The sequence below is a fragment of the Danio rerio genome, chromosome 6, assembly GCF_052040795.2.
Source record: "Danio rerio strain M-AB ecotype USA chromosome 6, GRCz13ab, whole genome shotgun sequence".
Lineage (NCBI taxonomy): Eukaryota > Metazoa > Chordata > Actinopteri > Cypriniformes > Danionidae > Danio > Danio rerio.
Window position 1 is genome coordinate 50228121 of NC_141026.1, and position 20621 is coordinate 50248741.

The 20621-nt window shown below is 36.5% G+C and overlaps 1 protein-coding gene and 1 long non-coding RNA gene across 10 annotated transcripts in view; one reads left to right on the forward strand and one right to left on the reverse strand.

Moving 5' to 3' along the window:
- Positions 1 to 20621, forward strand: part of phc2b (polyhomeotic homolog 2b (Drosophila)) — a 61810-nt gene that overhangs the window by 12994 nt on the left and 28195 nt on the right. For 4 of the 9 annotated variants that reach the window (XM_087255298.1, XM_087255300.1, XM_087255299.1 and 1 more), the window contains exons 2-5: positions 12727 to 12988; positions 18647 to 18805; positions 18900 to 18977; positions 19115 to 19276. In XM_087255298.1, coding sequence (XP_087111424.1) covers positions 12788 to 12988; positions 18647 to 18805; positions 18900 to 18977; positions 19115 to 19276 — 600 coding nt within the window. In that variant the 5' untranslated portion in view covers positions 12727 to 12787. 9 annotated transcript variants of the gene reach the window in all.
- Positions 1 to 20621, reverse strand: part of LOC141386356 (uncharacterized) — a 45002-nt gene that overhangs the window by 7630 nt on the left and 16751 nt on the right. The window lies entirely within an intron of this gene.

The window sequence follows — 20621 nt, forward strand, 5'->3', positions numbered from 1 at the left end:
GAAACAGGATGCATGTTAACATATAGAGAAACAATCAAAGATGTATGCTTATATATATATATATATATATATATATATATATATATATATATATATATATATATATATATTACTATATTAAATATAGTCTTTATATATATTACTATACTAAATATAGTCTTTAAACATATCATCCAATTATATTTGTTCTTAACACACCTGACAAGATTTTTGGTAAATTGCTACACTTAATAATGGTAGAATTCAGTAAATTGAGGTAAAATGTATGATGATCACTTATATTTCTTCTAAATTAAATAAAACGGGATGCATTCTAGAGAAACAATTAAAGATGTGTATATACCTATATATTTATTTATTAAATATAGTCTTTAAGTATATCATCAAATTATATTTGTTTTTAATATATGTGAAAAGTTTTGGTAAATCGCTAAATTTAATGATGGTAAATTTCAGTAAATTGAGGTTAACTGAACGATAATTATTTACATTTCCTCTAAATGAAATGAAACAGGATGCATTGTAACATATAGAGAAGCAATTAAAGCTGTATTACACTTGAATTGTTTTGATGACCCAAATAAACAAACAACGATTCTTCCCAAATGACGCTGTGCAGTCTGTTCCTTCTCGTCATAGCATTTCCACCTTGCCTATACCGCGTTTCATTCTCCTCATCCCTTCCTTCTTCTGCCTTAATTTACCCGTCCCCACCAGAAGCTAATCTATATGCTAATAAGAAGATGGCAATCAATGACGTTCATGCCCGCCTGTGTGCAATCAATATGATATTATATGAGAGAGTACAGATGAAGGAATACATTTCAGCCTGGAGGTATTACACAATAAGTGCCTCGATTTACTTTTCACGACAATGGGCTTTTTATCTCCAACTCCAAGGTCAGAAAGGCCCCCTTGGTACGTATATTTTCAATTTAGCGAGGGCCTCTTCACCACGACCGGAATCGTCTTTTGTTGTGCCCCGATTTAAGCTGGAACCAAAATGCTTTCCACTTTCTGTAGCACACACACACACACACACACCAGCTTGAATCTGAAAAACACATGAGCAGCATGCGGTGTGTTGTTCATGAGTGTGCGGTTTGATTGTGATTGCCCCAGCAGTTGGGGGTATTTACCCTTTGCTAAACGATGCTCTAATCACTGATTATTAAGAGGCAGCTTCATCAGCACACAACGCTTAATCAACAAAGACTGCGAACTGCAGTGTTTCCTACTTCTGGTGTCTCTTCTTTGTCTTTGGCGCTGCATTAAATTTAAATAATTACCTTTATCTAGAAATTTAGTGTGATATTGATTCTCCCCTGCCACGATGTTGTTGGAAGTAGTAGGCAAGTCATTTCGATGTGGTTGTTGGGGCGTTCTGAGTGGTTGCTAGGGTGTTCTGAGTGGCTACTAGGATGTTGCTATGCGGTTTAGACTGTGTCAGTGGGTTGTTGCTAGAAAAGTCTCTTTTGCATGGAAGAATAATGAGTTAGAAGCTCCAAACACAAATCAGCAACTATATTTATTGTAGCACTAACTGCAATCAGGGTGTTTGTATGAATTCATTCATTTTCCTTCGGCTAAGTTCCTTTATTCATCAGGTGTCACCACTGTGGATTGAATCGCCAACTTATCCAACTTATCGTATTTTACACAGCGAATGCCCTTCCAGCTGCAACCCAGTACTGGGAAACATCCATACACACTCATTCACACACATACACAGTGGCCAATTTCATTCATTCATTTTCTTTTTGGATTAGTCCCTTTATTTATCAGGGGTCGCCACAGCGGAATGAACCGCCAACTTATCCAGCATATGTTTACACAGCGGATGCACTTCCAGCTGCAACCCAGTACTGGGAAACATTCATACACACTCATTCATGCACATACACTATGGTCAATTTCATTCATTCATTCCTTCATTTTCTTTTCGGCTTAGTCCCTATATTTATCAGGGGTCGCCACAGCAGAATGAACCAAGTGGTGCTCGCTGCAGAGCCATTTGAGGAGAGCTGAGCTCCAGCGAGGGGGAGCTTAAGCTTGAGCTCCACCTTTTTTGCACTTCTTCTATGAGTGATGTCACTGGGGGTAGGGTTAGGGGTGGGGTTGGTGTACGCATTAAAACAGCTTACAGAAGGAGGAGCGACAGCTCATGCTCCCCCTCGCTGGAGCTCAGCTCTCCTCAAATGGCTCTGCAGCGAGCACCCTCTCGAATGAACCGCCAACTTATCCAGCATATGTTTACACAGCGGATGCACTTCCAGCTGCAACCTAGTACTGGGAAACATCCACACACACTCATACACTAAGGCCAATTTAGTTTATTCAATTCACCTATAGTGAATGTCTTTGGACAATGGAGGAAACCGGAGGAAAGACACGCCAACATAGGGAGAACATGCAAACTCCACACAGAAATGCCAACTGACCTAGCTGGGACATGAACTAGTGACCTTCTTGCTGTGAGGGGACAGTGCTAACCACTGAGTCATCGTGTCGCCTCATATGAATTCATGTCATTTAAATTGTGTTATATTGTAAATGCACACATCAATTATAATCGATTATTTCGATCATAAATGTATACAATACTTTTGTAATCAAGCATAAGTTTTGTGTAACTGTACTACTAACAATTTCTGTTATACTTATATTTGAGTGTCCTGGCCAAATTCCCTCCATCGGCCCTTACCCATCATGGCCTCCCAATCATCCCCATCCACTTAATTGGCTCTATCACTGTCTCTCCACCTATAGCTTGTGTGTGGTAAGCACACTGACGCTGTTGTCCTGTGGCTGCCGTCGCATCATCCAAGTGGATGCTGCACACTGGTGGTGGTGTGGAGAGACCCCCCTCATGATTGTGAAGCTCTTTGGGTGTAAGACCATACATGATAAATGTGTTATATAAATACACATTACTCACTTACTTACTAAAGGCGAGTTGACAGGCTACTGTTTGTGTTTTTCATAACACATACCATAGTAACAATTTAATAACTACTTGTGAGGATGTATGTGGTGTTACCGGTTGTGAAGCTAATCTAAATGCTTGGGAAGTCATCTAAAATATTCTAGGTTAGAGATGTTGTTGCTCCTTTTGGCTATTTAGGCCATCATGTGGTATTTTTAGGGGTATTTCAGATTAGCTGGTCTGAGTATTTCAGAAGCTGCTGACCTACTGGGATTTTCTTGCACAACTATCTATAGGGTTTACAGAGAATGGTCGGAAAAAGAGAGAATATCCAGTGAGCGGCAATTCTGTGGGCGCAAATGCCTTGCCAGAGTTCGGAGGAGAATGGCCAGACTGGTTTGAGCTGATAGACAGGCAACAGTAACTCAATAACCACTCGTTACAACCGAGGTATGCAAAAGAGCATCTCTGAATGCACAACACGTCTAACCTTGAAGCAGATGGGCTACAGCAGCAGAAGACCACACTAGGCACCACTCCTGTCAGCTAAGACCAGGAAATTGAGGCTAAAATTCGCAAAGGCTCACCAAAATTGTACAACAGAAGATTGGAAAAACGTTGCCTGGTCTGATGAGTCTGATTTTTGCTGCAACATTTGAATGGTAGCGTCAGAATTTGGCATCAACAACATTAAAGCATAAATCCGTCCTGCCTTGTATCAACAATTCAGGCTGGTGGTGGTGATGTGAATGAGTGTATAGGGATGTTTCCCAGTACTGGGTTGCAACTGAAAGGGCATCCGCTGTGTAAAACATGCAAGAAAAGTCGGCAGTTCATTCCCCTGTGGCGACCCCTGATAAATAAAGGGACTAAGCCAAAGGAAAATAAATAAGTAAACTTAATGTGACGATTTTGTTTTTGATCACTAACATTAAGCCACTGTTTACACAACAGCACAGTTTACATGAATATGTGAATATACTTATGCATAACAAAATAAACACACACATGAAAAAATGACAGCGGTGGTAAAACAGCAGTTTAGAAATCACTCACTGATTAATATTATTAATATATTTGCACAAACTCTATAATTCACCAGCATCACACCAACAGATGAGGTGATTCATACTGTATCACACTGTAAGGGTGCTTATTCAGTATATTTGAGACTATAAACTATATAGATCCCCATTTGTGAAACTTAAAATCTTTGCTAAATATCTATCACACCCATTTCATTTTTTCCAAGAAAGAAACATCAAGTGATTTTCAAATAAACATACAGGCTTTTGTAGATAACCATTAAACATTTTTAACACATTGCCATCACCCACTGGTAATAAAAGACAATTCTTACATACAATATTATTAGCAGAAATTATAATGAAAAAAGAATATTTTACTCAAATTTAAATATCCCTATAAATATGACATTTCCTTCCAGGCCTATTATTTTGGGACAGGTCTTTCCCTCTGTTTTGGCAGTGCGAGCCATCACCAGTGAATATTCTGAAACGGGGGGCATGCTGGTGCTTATAGAGGGGGATAAAAAATCATTACCATCATTCTCATTAGAGAAGAACCAATTGTCCAATCAGAGCACAGCTCTGCAATAGGGCTCTGAAAGACACCCCCAGTTGGCTGTCGCTAGGAAACCACAGAAACGGGGGGGCTCGTATGCGCGTGTTAGATGGAGAGAAACAGGAGAGAGAGAGAGTGAGTGTGTCTGTGCCTGGCGACTGGGACGGTGGATGCTAGCAGTGATCTGGCAGGATTGGGGTGCAGAACGCACACTAGACAAAGAAGCATTAGGGTCCTGAGGCATGGGGCTCACCACGGGTCCAAATGGAGCTCGTGCTGCCCCACAGAAAAGGTAGGAGCTGGGTTTTTGTCTGAGAGGTGGGCCCTTGGCTAACCTGGATGTCTCTGAAATTCATGCATATTGATGCACATCTGTTTTCTGTGTCATCCATCACCATTCTCATCCTTCCATCCTACCCTTTAACTTTTCTCAATCCTAGAAGGGTCTGCTAGTTTGTTCTGTTTTGGAATTGCTGGCAGGATTATTTTTAGCTCTGCTAAAAGGTGACAGCGCATTTAATAGTTGTGTACAAAGTGGACAGCCTCTCATTGGCTGGATGCATATGGTTGGATGGTGCGGAAACCTCTGAGGGGCCCGGGACGTGGACTCAACATTACAGCTTCCCTCTCATTAGCAGACCCAATCAAGTGCTAAATAAGAACTAAGCAGGCTTTAATCATGAATGTATGGCATGCAAGGATGCATTTCCATTGTAGCTTGTTCTGATTTGTACTAAGAAATAGAGCTGATAACATCGGAAAATGCTGTGACTACTAAAATCTCTCCAGTATGCCAAGTTTCTAAATGTACGAAATGTTCAGATAACCTACTACATATTGTTTCTACATGTTAATAGCCAGAACACTTGTAGCCAAACACAAATATCTCATTGTTTAAATGAAACTGCCAAGCATTTTTTTTTTTAAACAGCATGGATTAAAATGGTTAAAAGGTATGCAATTATGCACAATTATAAAGACAGCATATGCCATTGTAAACACAAAGTAAACTTTGTCTGTTAGATTTTGAATAACTTTTTATAATATTCTAATTCTGTAACCATGTTCTCAGATGTCCCTATGGCCCTTCTATTAATGCATATTAATGAAGCCCAGGACTTATATTTAGATTATCTAATTACAATGCCCAACTCCATTAGTTCTTTGGAGCGCAGGAAATGGCTTAGGGGGAGGGCTCATTGATATTACACCATCTCTTGGCGTAATAACAGACCTAGAAAGGGGGAGGCATAATGGTTTGTTGTGGGTAAAGAGGGGGCGATTTGGGGTAGCTGAGGAGGGGGCGAAGAGTGTGGGGTTAGTGGCTTTCAACCACGTGTGTGTGAGTAATTAAATGAGTATAATTGAAACCATGCCACACTTCCCCTCTAACACCCCCCCACCCCCCCTCAGTCCAAACACTGTTTCTCTTTCTGTCCCCCATCTCAATCCCATTACCCCCTTTCTATCCCTGCATAACAAACCCCAAAAGACAGAGACAGAATGAATATGGAGGAAAAGTCATTTACCAGCAGTGCCTGTGGCCACTCCAGTGATCAGATTTAGATGGGTGAACATCCAGCTCAAGCACCTATTTTTCATTCATTAGCACTGATTACATGCTTAATGTTTGTAGTATGGAGACACATATATGACTCTCTTGAAATACTGTAAATTCGGAGCAAGAGTTTTTTTGTTTTTAAAAGATGTCTATGTCTAATAAACATCTAAACATAGTCATCTTGGCTAAATTAAGTCTAAATTTGGGCTGTAAATGAAAATCTAATAGACATCTAAGAATAGCCCAAAACTATTATTCATCAAATAGACAGATAAGACAGACTTTATATGTAGTCATTCATTTATTTTTATTTGATGAGTCGTCTAGTTTTGGTTTATTAGTTTAAACTGTCTACGTTTAGATGTTAGACATCTATTAAACACAAAATTGTTTGCTGGGTTGTGTCTAATGTTAAAAAATGTTTCAGGTACACGCTATCAATAGTCCTTGCTTCTGATTACCGCAGAAAACTAGATTTAGTTAAAGTCTAAAACCATGATCTCTATTGTAGTGCACTAATGGCATGATGGAGAAAAAATGTTTGGATAAAAATGTTTCTGAAAGTCTGTTATGCTCACCAAGGCTGCATCTTTTTGCTATTAATACATTACAAACAGTAATAATATGAACCATTATTAATATGTAGAAGTAACAGAGACTGAATGTGAAGATTCACAGACAAGCTAATTAAGTTGTTTTGTTATATTAACCATGTAACAAAGTATATAAAAATGTAGTTTATTGCTATTTCCTGACCAGAAATACCTCCATTATAAGTGCATTACAGTAAATGAAGCTTTAATAAATGCAAAATGATTGTCTGTGCTAATCAACAGCATTTTGGCAAATCTTAACTTGTAATGAATCCAGTCCAGATAATCCTTAACTCCTCTTGATGCAAGTATTGTTCACTCGATCCCATTCCCTCTCATCTCTTGCAAGCCATCTCTCCTGCAGTCATACCAACACTGACTCACATAATTACCACACATCTCTTGACTCTGGTTTATTCCCCACTTCGTTTAAGCAGGCTAGGGTAACCCCACTGCTAAAGAAACCCAACCTGGACCATACGCTACTTGAAAACTACAGACCAGTATCCCTGCTTCCATTCATGGCCAAGATTCTGGAGAAAGTAGTGTTCAATCAAGTTCTGGACTTTCTTACTCAAAACAATCTCATGGACAACAAGCAATCCGGCTTTAAGAAAGGCCACTCAACTGAGACTGCCCTGCTCTCGGTCGTGGAGGATCTCAGAATGGCTAAAGCAGACTCTAAATCATCAGTCCTCATTTTGCTGGACTTGTCAGCTGCTTTTGACACTGTCAACCACCAGATCCTGCTATCTACGCTCGAGTCACTGGGCGTTGCGGGCACTGTTATACAATGGTTCAGATCTTACCTCTCTAACAGGTCATTCAGGGTGTCTTGGAAGGGAGAGGTGTCCAACCTACAGCATCTAAACACTGGGGTACCTCAAGGCTCTGTTCTGGGGCCACTTCTCTTCTCCATCTACACTTCATCTCTAGGACCAGTCATCCAGAGACATGGATTCTCCTACCACTGCTATGCTGATGATACCCAGCTATACCTCTCTTTTCATCCTGATGATCCCTCGGTTCCAGCTCGTATCTCAGCTTGCCTGTTGGATATTTCACATTGGATGAAAGATCATCATCTTCAGCTGAATCTCGCAAAAACGGAAATGCTTGTAGTTTCTGCCAACTCGTCTCTACACCATAACTTTTCAATCCAGATGGATGGGGCAACCATTACTGCATCCAAAATGGTGAAAAGCCTTGGAGTAACGATTGATGACCAACTAAACTTCTCTGACCACATCTCTAGAACTGCTCGATCTTGCAGATTCGCACTTTATACCATCAGAAAGATCCGACCCTTCTTATCTGAACATGCAGCTCAACTCCTTGTTCAAGCTCTTGTTCTCTCCAAACTGGATTACTGCAACTCTCTACTAGCTGGGCTTCCAGCTAACTCTATCAAGCCTCTTCAGCTGCTCCAGAATGCAGCAGCACGAGTGGTCTTCAATGAACCTAAACGAGCACATGTCACTCCGCTGCTAGTCCGTTTGCACTGGCTGCCAGTTGCTGCTCGCATCAAATTCAAAGCTCTTATGTTTGCCTACAAAGTGACCTCTGGCCTTGCTCCTTCTTATCTGCTCTCACTTCTGCAGATCTATATGCCCTCCAGAAACTTGCGTTCTGTGAATGAACGTCGCCTCGTGGTTCCATCCCAAAGAGGGAAGAAATCACTTTCGCGAACGCTCACGCTCAATCTGCCCAGTTGGTGGAATGAACTCCCTAACTGCATCAGAACAGCAGAGTCACTCACTACTTTCAAGAAACGACTAAAAACTCAACTATTTAGTCTCCACTTCACTTCCTAATCTGCAGTTGCCTCTTTGAATATCACACTAACTGCACAAAAAAAAAAAATAAATAAAAAAAAATACTAATACCATTAATACTTCCCTTCTTAGACTTTACAGACCTGAAACTTGCCTATAGCACTTATTCATTGTTGCTCTTAGTTGTGTAAATTGCTTCCTTGTCCTCATTTGTAAGTCGCTTTGGATAAAAGCGTCTGCTAAATGACTAAATGTAAATGTAAATGTAAATAAAAACAGTTTATTGCTATTTCCTCTCCAGAAATCGGCAAGGCAAGTTTATTTGTATTGCACATTTTATACACAATGGTAATTCAAAGTGTTCTAATTTACTTGACCCTAAAGATCTGAGTGATCTGTTAGTTTCTTATTCAGTGAGCATACTGTATCTGTAATGTATTGAGGTCTTAGGCCATTTGGTGATTACAACTCATAATACTTTAAAATGTATTCTGAATGTAACTGGGAGTCAGTGTAAAGACCTGAGGACAGGTGTGATGTGCTCTGATTTTCTGATTCTGGATAGAATCCTGGCAGCAGAGTTCTGGATGAGCTGTAACTGTCTTTTTGGGAAAGCCAGTAAGGAGGCCATTGCAGTAATCCACTCTGCTGGTGATAAAAGCCTGAAAAGTCCTTACTGGAAACAAAGCATCTAATTCTTGCAATGTTTTTGAGATGGTAGTACGCTGATATACTTACTGCTTTGACATGACTAATGAAATTAAGATCTGACTCCAGAATCACATCAAGATTTTTGACCTTATTTTTTGTTGCTTGACCCTTAGAGCCAAGGTACACATTCACCTTGAGAAACTCATTCCTCACACAGATGCAATGATTCAGTTTTCTCTTTGTTTAACTGATGAAAGTTTTGAAGAAATACCTCCATTATAAGTGCATTACAGTAAATGAAGCTTTTATAAATGTGAAATGATTGTCTGTGCTAACCAACAGCATTTTGGCAAAGCTTTACTTGTATTGAACCCAGTCCCAGACAATCCTTAACTCCTCTTGATGCAAGTATTGTTTGACAACCTTTAACATGATACTGTTTCACATATTGACATGGGCAACTCTTCTGACTCGGTGGCTAATCCATCATCCGTGGCCGTTCATGTAGTGGTAACCAGAAACTGCAGAAAAAAAGGATTGCTGAAATGTTACACTCAAACTCAGTATCCGGGATGAACGTGAATGCAATTATAATGTCGTTTCCAGCAAAGAACAGAATATGAATGAAGTGATTTTAACATTGATGACTATCAGGGCTTTCAATTTTTGTATCTATATAAAACTGCCATTTTTACAGACGATGACAAGTCATGTATCAGGTTTACCTCAAAACGTTTTTATAGAATACTATGGTATTAGTGTTTTTGCCAGTGCATCACATTTAAATCTTTCATAGCTAGAAATTGTTGAAAAACAAGTTATAAGTGGATCCAGTTGGAAAGCACAGACACTAAATAAATAATAAATTTTAAAAATCCACATCCATACTTTCACATAGCAAGTAAATGCCTGTTAGCTGACGCACATTGGTTTCTTTTTAATATATAGATCAGTGATAGAATAACAACTTTTTTACTTATCAAGTGAGTACCTGGATGTGAATTTGTGTGTGATTTACATCTGGATCCACTTACTATTTTTTCCATTTTTAATTCACCTTTAGGTTACCTGATGTGCACTTGGTCAAGCTATTTTTTTTGGTAGTACTTTAGTTTAAGTAACAATGCTAGATTTTTTCTAGTTGCTTATTTTTAAAATATTAGTGTTATTATTAAAATAATTTTTTGTTTATTAGTACTTGTTTATTAGTACTCACGGTCTAATTATGTATTCCTGCACACTAATCCATTACCTAAACCGTCGTTTTCTTTCGGCTTAGTCCCTTTATTTATCAGGGGTCGCCACAGCCAACTTATCTAGCATTTGTTTTACACAGTGGATGCCCTTCCAGCTGCAACCCAGTACTGGGAAACATCCATATACACTCATTCACACACATACACTACATGCAAACTCCACACAAAAATGCCAACTGACCCAGCCAGGGTTTGAACCAGCGACCTTCTTGCTGTGAGGTAACAGTGCTAACCACTGCGCCACCTGGTCGCCTCATTATGGATATGACATTTACGGTAAAAATGTAAACCATAAATTCCGAGTAGGTATATGTTAACATTATATTAAAACATCTGTTCATATTTTCCAAAACAACTAACCACAGAGTTATAGGATTAGAAAAAAAAAATTAATCTGTAAACATTTTTTATATTTGAAAATAGGCAATTAAACGTGTGTTATGGATGTGTAAAGTCTGCGAATTTGCAGTATACAACATACTTTGTAGAAATTCTGCGAATTAAAGGAGGAGTATGTAAGTTTGACACCCAGAGTTTGAACTAGGTATTGCATACCTGGATCAGAACAAATGCAAGCGCAGGCTAAAATAAGTCTGACTATCGAGCCTTAAGACAGATTTAAATCGTCTTCAAAATAAAAGTAACGGCACGCGACAGAAGGACTATTCTCCATATTAAAAGGACTTTTTGTTCTAACCAAATCCTCGAACTGATATATTAGAAACAGCTTCTATTTCTCACAGCTGAACAACAGAAAACTGACAATGATCACCTCAGGTACACCTCATGTGCTTTATTCAGTCTTAAATGCTAACAATGTGAGTTTAAATGCTATTTTACATGATATTGATTGCCATATACTATAAGCAGCAGCGGATAGTTCACCTCAGATCTTGAAAATAAAATAAACCATTTGAAACTGAACTTTAGAACCGTGACTCTAAACCAACTCAGATCAGTGATTTAATAATGTTAAAGAGATTTAATATGTATTAATTAGATTATAAACCTTACCATTTACTGAGTGAGTACATGTTCTGTGCTTCTGAATGGCTGTATTTTAATTTCTATCGTGTTTCGTCTGGTGCAAACAGCCAAATTGCTTATTACTGCAAATCTCCTCACGTAGCGTGTTGCTGGGACACAATGTTGCAATTTAACATGCTCACCTAATGTTTGCACTCATATTTATATTATTTGCTAAAAATCTCATGTGGGACTCTCTCTGCGTCTTATTTCGGAGACTGCTACTGTCCATCAGAGGTCTCATTACGGTCACAGACACATGCTTTGAGAGCCTTCATGACTGAATGACTGTTTGGCCAGCGGAGAAATTGAATGGTCGTGCCCAACTGAGTCTGGTTTCTCTCAAGGTTTGTTTTTCTTTACTTTTGCCAATTGGTGAAGTTTTTTTCCCCCTCTCCGCTGTCGCCACTAGCTTGCATGGTTTGGGATCAGTAGAGCTAATCATCGATGGATTTGCTCTTCAGTGTTTAGTCCCTCAGTAGTGATTATTAAATCACCCTGAACTAAGCTGAACTTAAACACTGAATACTGAACTACACTGTTCCAATTTACTATGATCTTTTATGTGAAGCTGCTTTGACACAATCTACATTGTAAAAGTGCTATACAAATAAAGGTGAATTAAATTGAATTGAATGGAATGACTGAAATACACTGTTTTCCACCAAGGCAACCCAGGGTGTTGAAATATAATTGGCTAAACTGGCATCGGGCGGGTTAAATGACCAAAACAAAGACAGACGTTCCTGTATGTAATGCACATTTTCAAAGCAGAATCTCTAACTTTGGCATTGTTTTTCCAACACAATCTCACGGCAATTCGTAACTTTTTAATTTAGTGGCTAATTCGAATGAATTCGTACGATCTAATTCGTACAATTTAGTACGATTTGCTCATCCCCCAATGACGGTTGGAGTTAGGGGTGGGGTTCGGTGCCATGCCTCCTTTTTAAAATCGTACCATTTCGTACGACTGAACTCGTACAAATTCGTATGAATTAGCCACTAAACTGGCAAAACGTAAAATACTTACGTTTTCTCGTGAGATCAGGTAAACAAGAATGTTCACTTATAATCTTTCTTAAATATCTGCAAACATATTATGGTATTTTTATAATCAAAAAAGAACAGTTAGCTCACTATAGAACATTTTATTTTATTTTACATTGTTGCAGTTATGAGGAAAAAGCTTAGTTATGAATGTGACAGCTCTCCGTTATGGATGTGACAGGTGTGAAATTGGCACTTGTTTGACTTTGGAAAATCTAATATAATCGTTTGAAAACATTGACAGAGACATTACTAAGTATTTTTTGAGTACCTTTCAAACTGTTCTTCTGTTTCTCTCTCATAGTTTGCGTCGAGTGTGGCAGCGGGGCAGTCGTGGTTCAAAGGTGAAGCATCGGGGCGGCACAATGGAGGGTGAGCAGAGCACTCCTGCCGCCAGTGCCAGCAGCACTACGGGTACCAGCACATCCACTACAAACTCCACAAGCACCACCAGCGCCTCCACTGCCAGCACTGCCAGCTCCACCAGCAGCAGCACGAGCAGCGCGAGACAGGCCGTTCCTCAGATATCTGTATACAGCGGCATACCTGACCGACAGACCGTACAGGTGCGCATCACACTCACACTACGAATGAATCAATTCACATTTCTTCAAGAGTTTGCAAGTGCATAACATTCGCAGTTCTAATGTCCGTGTGCATGTACAGTACACCCTCATCACCACCCCCATTGTCCTGGTCAAACCTTCTCCTAACAATCCACTTACTGCATTGCACCACACATCACTTTTTCTTGCTTAATTGTTTTAAAAAAGTAGAATTTAAGTCTATACTGCCCTCTGCTGGTGTGTTTAAGAGCTGAAGCCCAAGCTGCATAGTCATAATAGCCACCCATAGTCACAAAATGTGTAATGTGGAGGTTTAGAAATCACACAGGTCTCCGTATTTCAAATTTAAATAGCAAGCAATTAGGCCTTGATCAATTTTAGCTGTGTGATTTTGATCATTTATTTATCTGTCATTTATATTTAAAAGTTTGCTTTAATATAACAACAACAATATTAAGAGTCAAATGCCTCATTATTACAATTACAGTTCATATTAATAATGATCATGATGTACAGTGTGTAGCACTATCATGCATGAAAAATACTTCTGAAAAGAGAAAAATCCAATCTGATCAATCCAAATTATTTAAACTATTTCAGTTTAACCACCAGCGTTCACTTAGTTTTGATTATTATGTATTATCGTATGTATGTATACATAATATTCATACATACATATTATAATAAAACTATAATATGTATTTTTATTAATCAAGTTTATTAATAATATATTAAAACAATACTTTTATAGTTATTATAATATATAACAGGGTGATGCAGTGGCGCAGCAGGTATTGCTGTCACCTCACAGCAAGAAGGTCGCTGGTTCGAGCCTCAGCTGGGACAGTTGGCATTTCTGTGTATAGTTTGCATGTTCTCCCTGCATTCGAATGGGTTTCCTCCGGGTGCTCCGGTTTCCCCTAAAGTCCAAAGTCATGAGGTACAGGTGAATTGATATAGGCTAAATTGTCCGTAGTGTATGAGTGTGAATGTGTGCATATGGATGTTTCCCAGAGATAAGTTGAAGCTGGTAGGGCATCCGCTGCATAAAAGATAAGTTGGCGGTTCATTCCGCTGTGGCGACCCCGGATTAATAAAGGGACTAAGGCGAAAAGAAAATGAATGAATGAATAGTTGAATAATATATAACAATTCAAAATATTCTAATTATTTTAGTTTCACTACCAGCATTCACTTAGGTGTGATTATTAATTATGTATTATAATATGTATACAAAAGATGCATATATAAATATTATGTCTTTTTAATATTCTACTTTATTAATAACATAATAACACCCTATTTTATAATTATAATAAATAACTATCTAAAATATTCAAATTTTTTCAGTTTCACCACCGGCGTTCACTTACTGTAGATGTAATTATTATTTATGTATTATAATATGCATATATACATACCATAATCAGGGCTCGAAATTGCGACCATTTTGGTCGCATATGCGCCCGAAAATTAATCTATGCGACCTCATAATATATCTGGGAGCATTAGTGCGACTGCAGATGGTTGTAGTGCGACCTGTTTTGATTTTTTGTAAAAACGTGCTGAATCGCTCTTCCCTGCCGCTATATTGGTTCATATTAGCTGTCATTCACTCAAGGTATTCCGCTGTCAGATGACAGGGAAGGAGCTTTTATGACCACAGGAAATGCAAACGGCTGAAGAGTAAAAACTTAAAGCACACAAGTTTGAAAACCCCACCTAAAGTTGAGGCGCAGATGAAAGCGATCATGACACGTCACGTGGTGAATAATGATCCGCCAGCTGAGATCAATCGAGTACACGCTTCTTGGAGAAGGTGCCCGAATCTCCATGCGTCGCATTCACTGCGTGTTCAGCGCAAATGTCCGCTAAAAGTCAAATCTAATACTGCATCATCGCCAAAGAAGCTCGCCTTTACTAAGTTTACACTGAAACTGCGGCTCATAACAAAGACCGGATTTGCGCCGATGGTTAGCGCAATAATCTTGCGCTGCCTACTTATTAATTGGGTCGGCTGACTCGCCTGCTTTCCACAAACACAGAAAAATGAAGATCAGCTCAGACTGAACCTTTAAATTGACACAAACTGAAACCAAAACTTTTAAAGAGTGATAGAAGTGAGACTTTACTTACTTTCTTTTGTCTATTCTTTTTTGAGTTGTATATTATTTTTTTATTTATTTACTGATTACTGCTTTACAGCTTTCATCATTGAATTGAATGATTTATTATAATCTTTTGTTTGTTTTGTATCAGAAATATTATTTATTAAATTGACATGCATATAAAAACAGCAGTACAAAATAAATATTTCTTACTGCAATGCTTCATTTTTGTTTGATGCAAACTATACAATTATTTTTCATAAAGTAACAGACTTTTAATAGCAGATAACCTACATTCATGCACATTCAAGGCAGCATCATAATGAGAAATGTAATTCATTGTTACTATTATTGTCATTTTCATCATCATTAATATTCTATGGCCTAATTATTAGACATTCATTTTGGAATTATTGCACACAAATATCAATGTCTTCGCAGCTTTAGTTAGATAGTTGTTTCTGGTTTTTGTTAGTCCTATTAATATTGTTTTAAAATACAATAAATCCCTTAAAAAACAATTTGCAGCTGTGCTCATTCATTTTTGGTGGGTGCTCCTAAATTTTTTTCTGGTGCTCCTAAATTTTTTTCTGGTGCTCCTAAATTTTTTCTGGTGCTCCTAAATTTTTTCTGGTGCTCCTAAATATTTGAAGTTGGGAGCACCGGTGCTACCAAGTAAAAAAGTTAATTTCGAGCCCTGATAATTATTAATCTATGTTATTAATAACATATTAAAACAATATTTTATAATTATTATAATATATAACAATTTAAAATATTCAAATAATTTCAGTTTCACCAACGGCATTCACTTAGTTGTGATGATTTTGCATACATAATATGCATACATACTGTACATATTATAATATTATTATAACATGTATTTTTATCAATCAACTTTATTAATAACATATTAAAACCATATTGTATGACTATTATAATATATAACAATCCAAAATATTCAAATAATTTCAGTTTCACATTCGGCATTCACAGTTGTGATTATTAATTATGTATTAAAATATGTACACATAATATGCATATATATATATATATATATATATATATATATATATATATATATATATATATATATATATATATATATATATATATATATATTATAATAGAATTGAAATATGTCATTTTTATTAATGCACTTTATTAATAATATATTAAAACAATATTTTATTATAATATATTACAATCCAAAATATTATAATTATTTCAGTTACACTACTGGCTTTCACTTAGTTGTGAGTATTATACATACATATTATTATATAATTATAAAATGTATTTTTATTAATCTACTTTATTAATGGCATAATAAAACCATATTTTATAATTATTATAAAATATAACAATCCAAAATATTTACATATTTTTAGATTCACCATCTGTGTACACTAGTTGTGATTATTAATTATGTATTATAATATGTACACATAATATGCATATATACTTATTATTATTATTAATCTACTTTATTAATACCATATTAAAACAATATTTTATAATTATTATAATATATACCAACCCAAAATATTTAAATAATTTTAGTTTCACCATCGGCGTTCACTTAGTTGTGATTATTAATTATGTATTATAATATGTACACATAATATGCATATATATACTTATTATTATTATTATTAATCTACTTTATTAATACCATATTAAAACAATATTTTATAATTATTATAATATATACCAACATAAAATATTTAAATAATTTTAGTTTCACCATCGGCGTTCACTTAGTTGTGATTATTAATTATGTATTATAATATTTGTACATAATATGCATACATACATATTATAAAATAATAATCTGTATTTTTTATTAATCTATTTCTTTAATAACTTATTAAAATCATATTTAATAATAATAATATATACCATATACATTTATCAAACAGGCAAATACAGTATATCTGTTGTAAAACTTGTGCACTTTTTAAATGATTACGAGGCTCATATCTCTTGAGTTGTAGAATATAATAAGAAACCATGATCAGTATTTATACTGAGATCTAGGTTTAAAGTATGAGACATTATTAAGATCTTTTCAAAACCTCTAAAGCAGACTCTAATTATTATATATATATATATATAAAAATTGCAACATTACATACAGTATACATGCATTATATAACAAATACATAATATAAACACACTGTTGACAATGCACTGCAGACATAACAGAGATCAGACAGGTTTAAACTCAGTTCAGACTGCACTTTAGACCAGGGGTCAGGATGCCTGTTGCCTAGCAACTGTGCAGTTGTGGGCAGTTCAGTGAGGACATAAAGGATGAGACAAACGGAAATGCATGATGTTGGAGAACGTATTATAGTCAGGAGAAAAATGACAGGAAAGCACCGTTAGTGATGAGAACGATGCACTTACAGAATCTACACTATCTGCTCAAATAACTGTACAGGTATTTCAGCATTTTGTTTTGATTTTGCTTGGAATGCTTTTCTGAATGTAATGTTGTTATGGGATGCTAGCTCAAGATCAGTATTACAGAACAAATGTTAAGCAAGGTTCATTTGTTGTCCACATTATTCATTATTATGAGATAACATTACTATGAAAGTATCAAAGTACACAATTAGCATTTGTTTTTACATTGGATGTATTTGGTTGTGATTTTTAATGAAATCTCATAAAAATTTAAAAGGTTTTCGATGCAATTTTTGTGTATTATTGTTTTCTAAATTGACCACGGTTTATGCCTTGCAATACTTGGGTTAAAATAAAACAGCTTCAAATTAAATTAGTATTAGGATAATGCAATATTGAATATATTAAATGTTAAGGCTGACAAAGAAAGCAAAATCAGCAATGAAAAACAACAGAATCTGCATCTTTTTAGGCATGTTGCAGTTCACTTTCTAATCAAAAGGAGGAGACATATGCAAAGTATTGAGAATGAGCATGCTGGAACAAACCAATAAGGCTGCTCAGTGAATATTAAACAAACAGGAATGCAGTTGACAGACTTTACACTTACAGACCTGATGTTTAATGCAAAATCTCAGATATTTCTCTGAATCTTGTGTGATTAAAAAAATGAGAGATAACGTAACACAATAAGGAGAAACACAGCTGTTAAATTAGTGTAAATGAATGTAGACAAAATAATGATGAAAAATTGGTCTTTAATATACTGAATGAAAAAAAATCTGACTATACATTTAATACATACATATATATATATATATATATATATATATATATATATATATATATATATATATATATATATATATATATATATATATGTATATATATATATGTGTATATATGTGTATATATATATGTGTGTGTGTGTGTGTATATTTATATTTATATATATATATATATATATATATATATATATATATATACATCTAAACTTATTATATATATATATATATGAGAATCTTATCTTAATTTAAAGTTTCCTTATGCTCTCAATTGAACCTTCTTGCTCTGCATTTAAAGCCCTTGGCATATTAATGAATGCTAATCTGATTTCTCTACCTGTCTTAAATGGTAGGTGATCCAGCAGGCTCTGAATAGGCAGCCCAGCACCGCAGCGCAGTACCTGCAGCAGATGTATGCAGCTCAACAGCAGCATCTGATGTTGCAAACAGCAGCCCTGCAGCAGCAGCACCTCAGCACAGCACAGCTTCAGAGCCTCGCAGCAGTCCAGCAGGTGACTTAACCATGCGTAGACATATACCAACGCATACACATAATGCACCTAAACACACTTCACTCTTTGTGACTAACATGTTTCTATCACTCAGGCTAGTTTAGCAGCCGGTAGACAGAGTTCAAACCAGAATGGGACCTCATCTACTCAGAGTGGATCATCACAGACGACAGTAAGCTTATTTATTTGGATGCATCTATACTAAAATTGTCATATATTTATGTTGTAATGGTTGCAATATTCTGTTTTTGCATGTGACGTAACATATAGGCTTCTCATGTCACAAGTCTGGCTCTCTAACTCCCACAGATTAATTTAACCACATCTCCTGCTGCCGCTCAGCTGATCAGTCGTGCCCAAAGTGTAAACTCCGCCCCATCTGGGATTTCCCAGCAAGCGGTGTTGCTTGGCAACGCCTCGAGCTCCACCCTGACAGCCAGCCAAGCTCAAATGTACCTGCGGGCACAGATGGTGAGCACACCTGCTTACCTACAAACACAAGTTTCTAATGTTTGTGAAGCTGCTTTATGTACACTCACCGGCCAGATTATAAGGAACACCTGTTTAACTGCTTGTTAATGCAAATATCGAATTGGTGGATCACGTGATAGCAACTCAATGAATTTGAGAACGTAAACATTTGCTAAAATTCAAACTGATCAACAAAATGGGGAGAAAAGATGATTGAATTGAATTTATAGGGTTTGTTGGTGTCATACATACTGTAAAGACTGGTCTAAATATTTCAGAGATGGGATTTTTACCCAGAAATATCTCTAGGGTTTATAAAATAATGTCCGGTGAGTTGTAGTACTTGTCGGATGACAATGTCCAGGCTGGTTCAAAATGACAAAATGCAAATGTAACTCGCATAACCACTTACATCAAACCTCGAAGCAGACAAGCTACAGCAGCAGAAGTAGAGCACAAACTGAGCCAACAATTCACTCATAGGCCTAACCACCAAAAATGAACAACAGAAGTCTGGAGAAAGCTTGCATTGTCTGTTTAGTCTTTATTTTTGGATGCTAGGGTCAACATTTAGCATGAAAACAGATCCATCTGCCCTTATTTGAAAGGTTCAACCTGGTGCAAAAATAGTTTACTTTTTCTTGACACACTTTGGACTCATCAGAAGCAACAATTTAAGCTATAGTTTAAACTCCACAGCCTACCTGAGTATTGTTGCTATTCATCCCTTTATGACCACAGTGTACTAATATTACGATGGCTACTTCCAGCAGGACACTGGTAAACAGTCAAGTAACAGCTTAAATCATCCTAAACTGGGTTCTTGAACATGACAATGAGTTCGCTGTTTTCAAAAGGCATCCACATTCAGCGGACCTCTATCCAATAGTGATGTACATGGAGATCTGCACTTTTCTCTGTGGTAAATCTTTACCAGTTACATTATGCTCTCATGTCAATGTGGCATAAATATTTTGGAAAATTCGTCACCTTAGAATTCTAAGGTTCTATCTGACATTTTTGTCAAAATTGAGATATTGACATATTTTTATTAAATGACAAATTATTTACATTATGGGATGTTTTTTTTTTAAGTTGTTCACATTTTAAGACTTTTTATTTAAAAAACAAATGTTACACACATACTGTTTGCTATGGAATGCAAAAACTTTAAAGCTCATTATCTCAAAATCATTCAGAACGCAGATAGAACCTTATAATTCCAAGGTGACGAACTGTTTCCAACAATTGATGAAATAAAATCCATAAAGAATCAAGAGCAAGTACTATTAAGGTGAAGCTAATAAAGTGGCTGGTAAGTGAATATTATAGATTCCTAAGGACA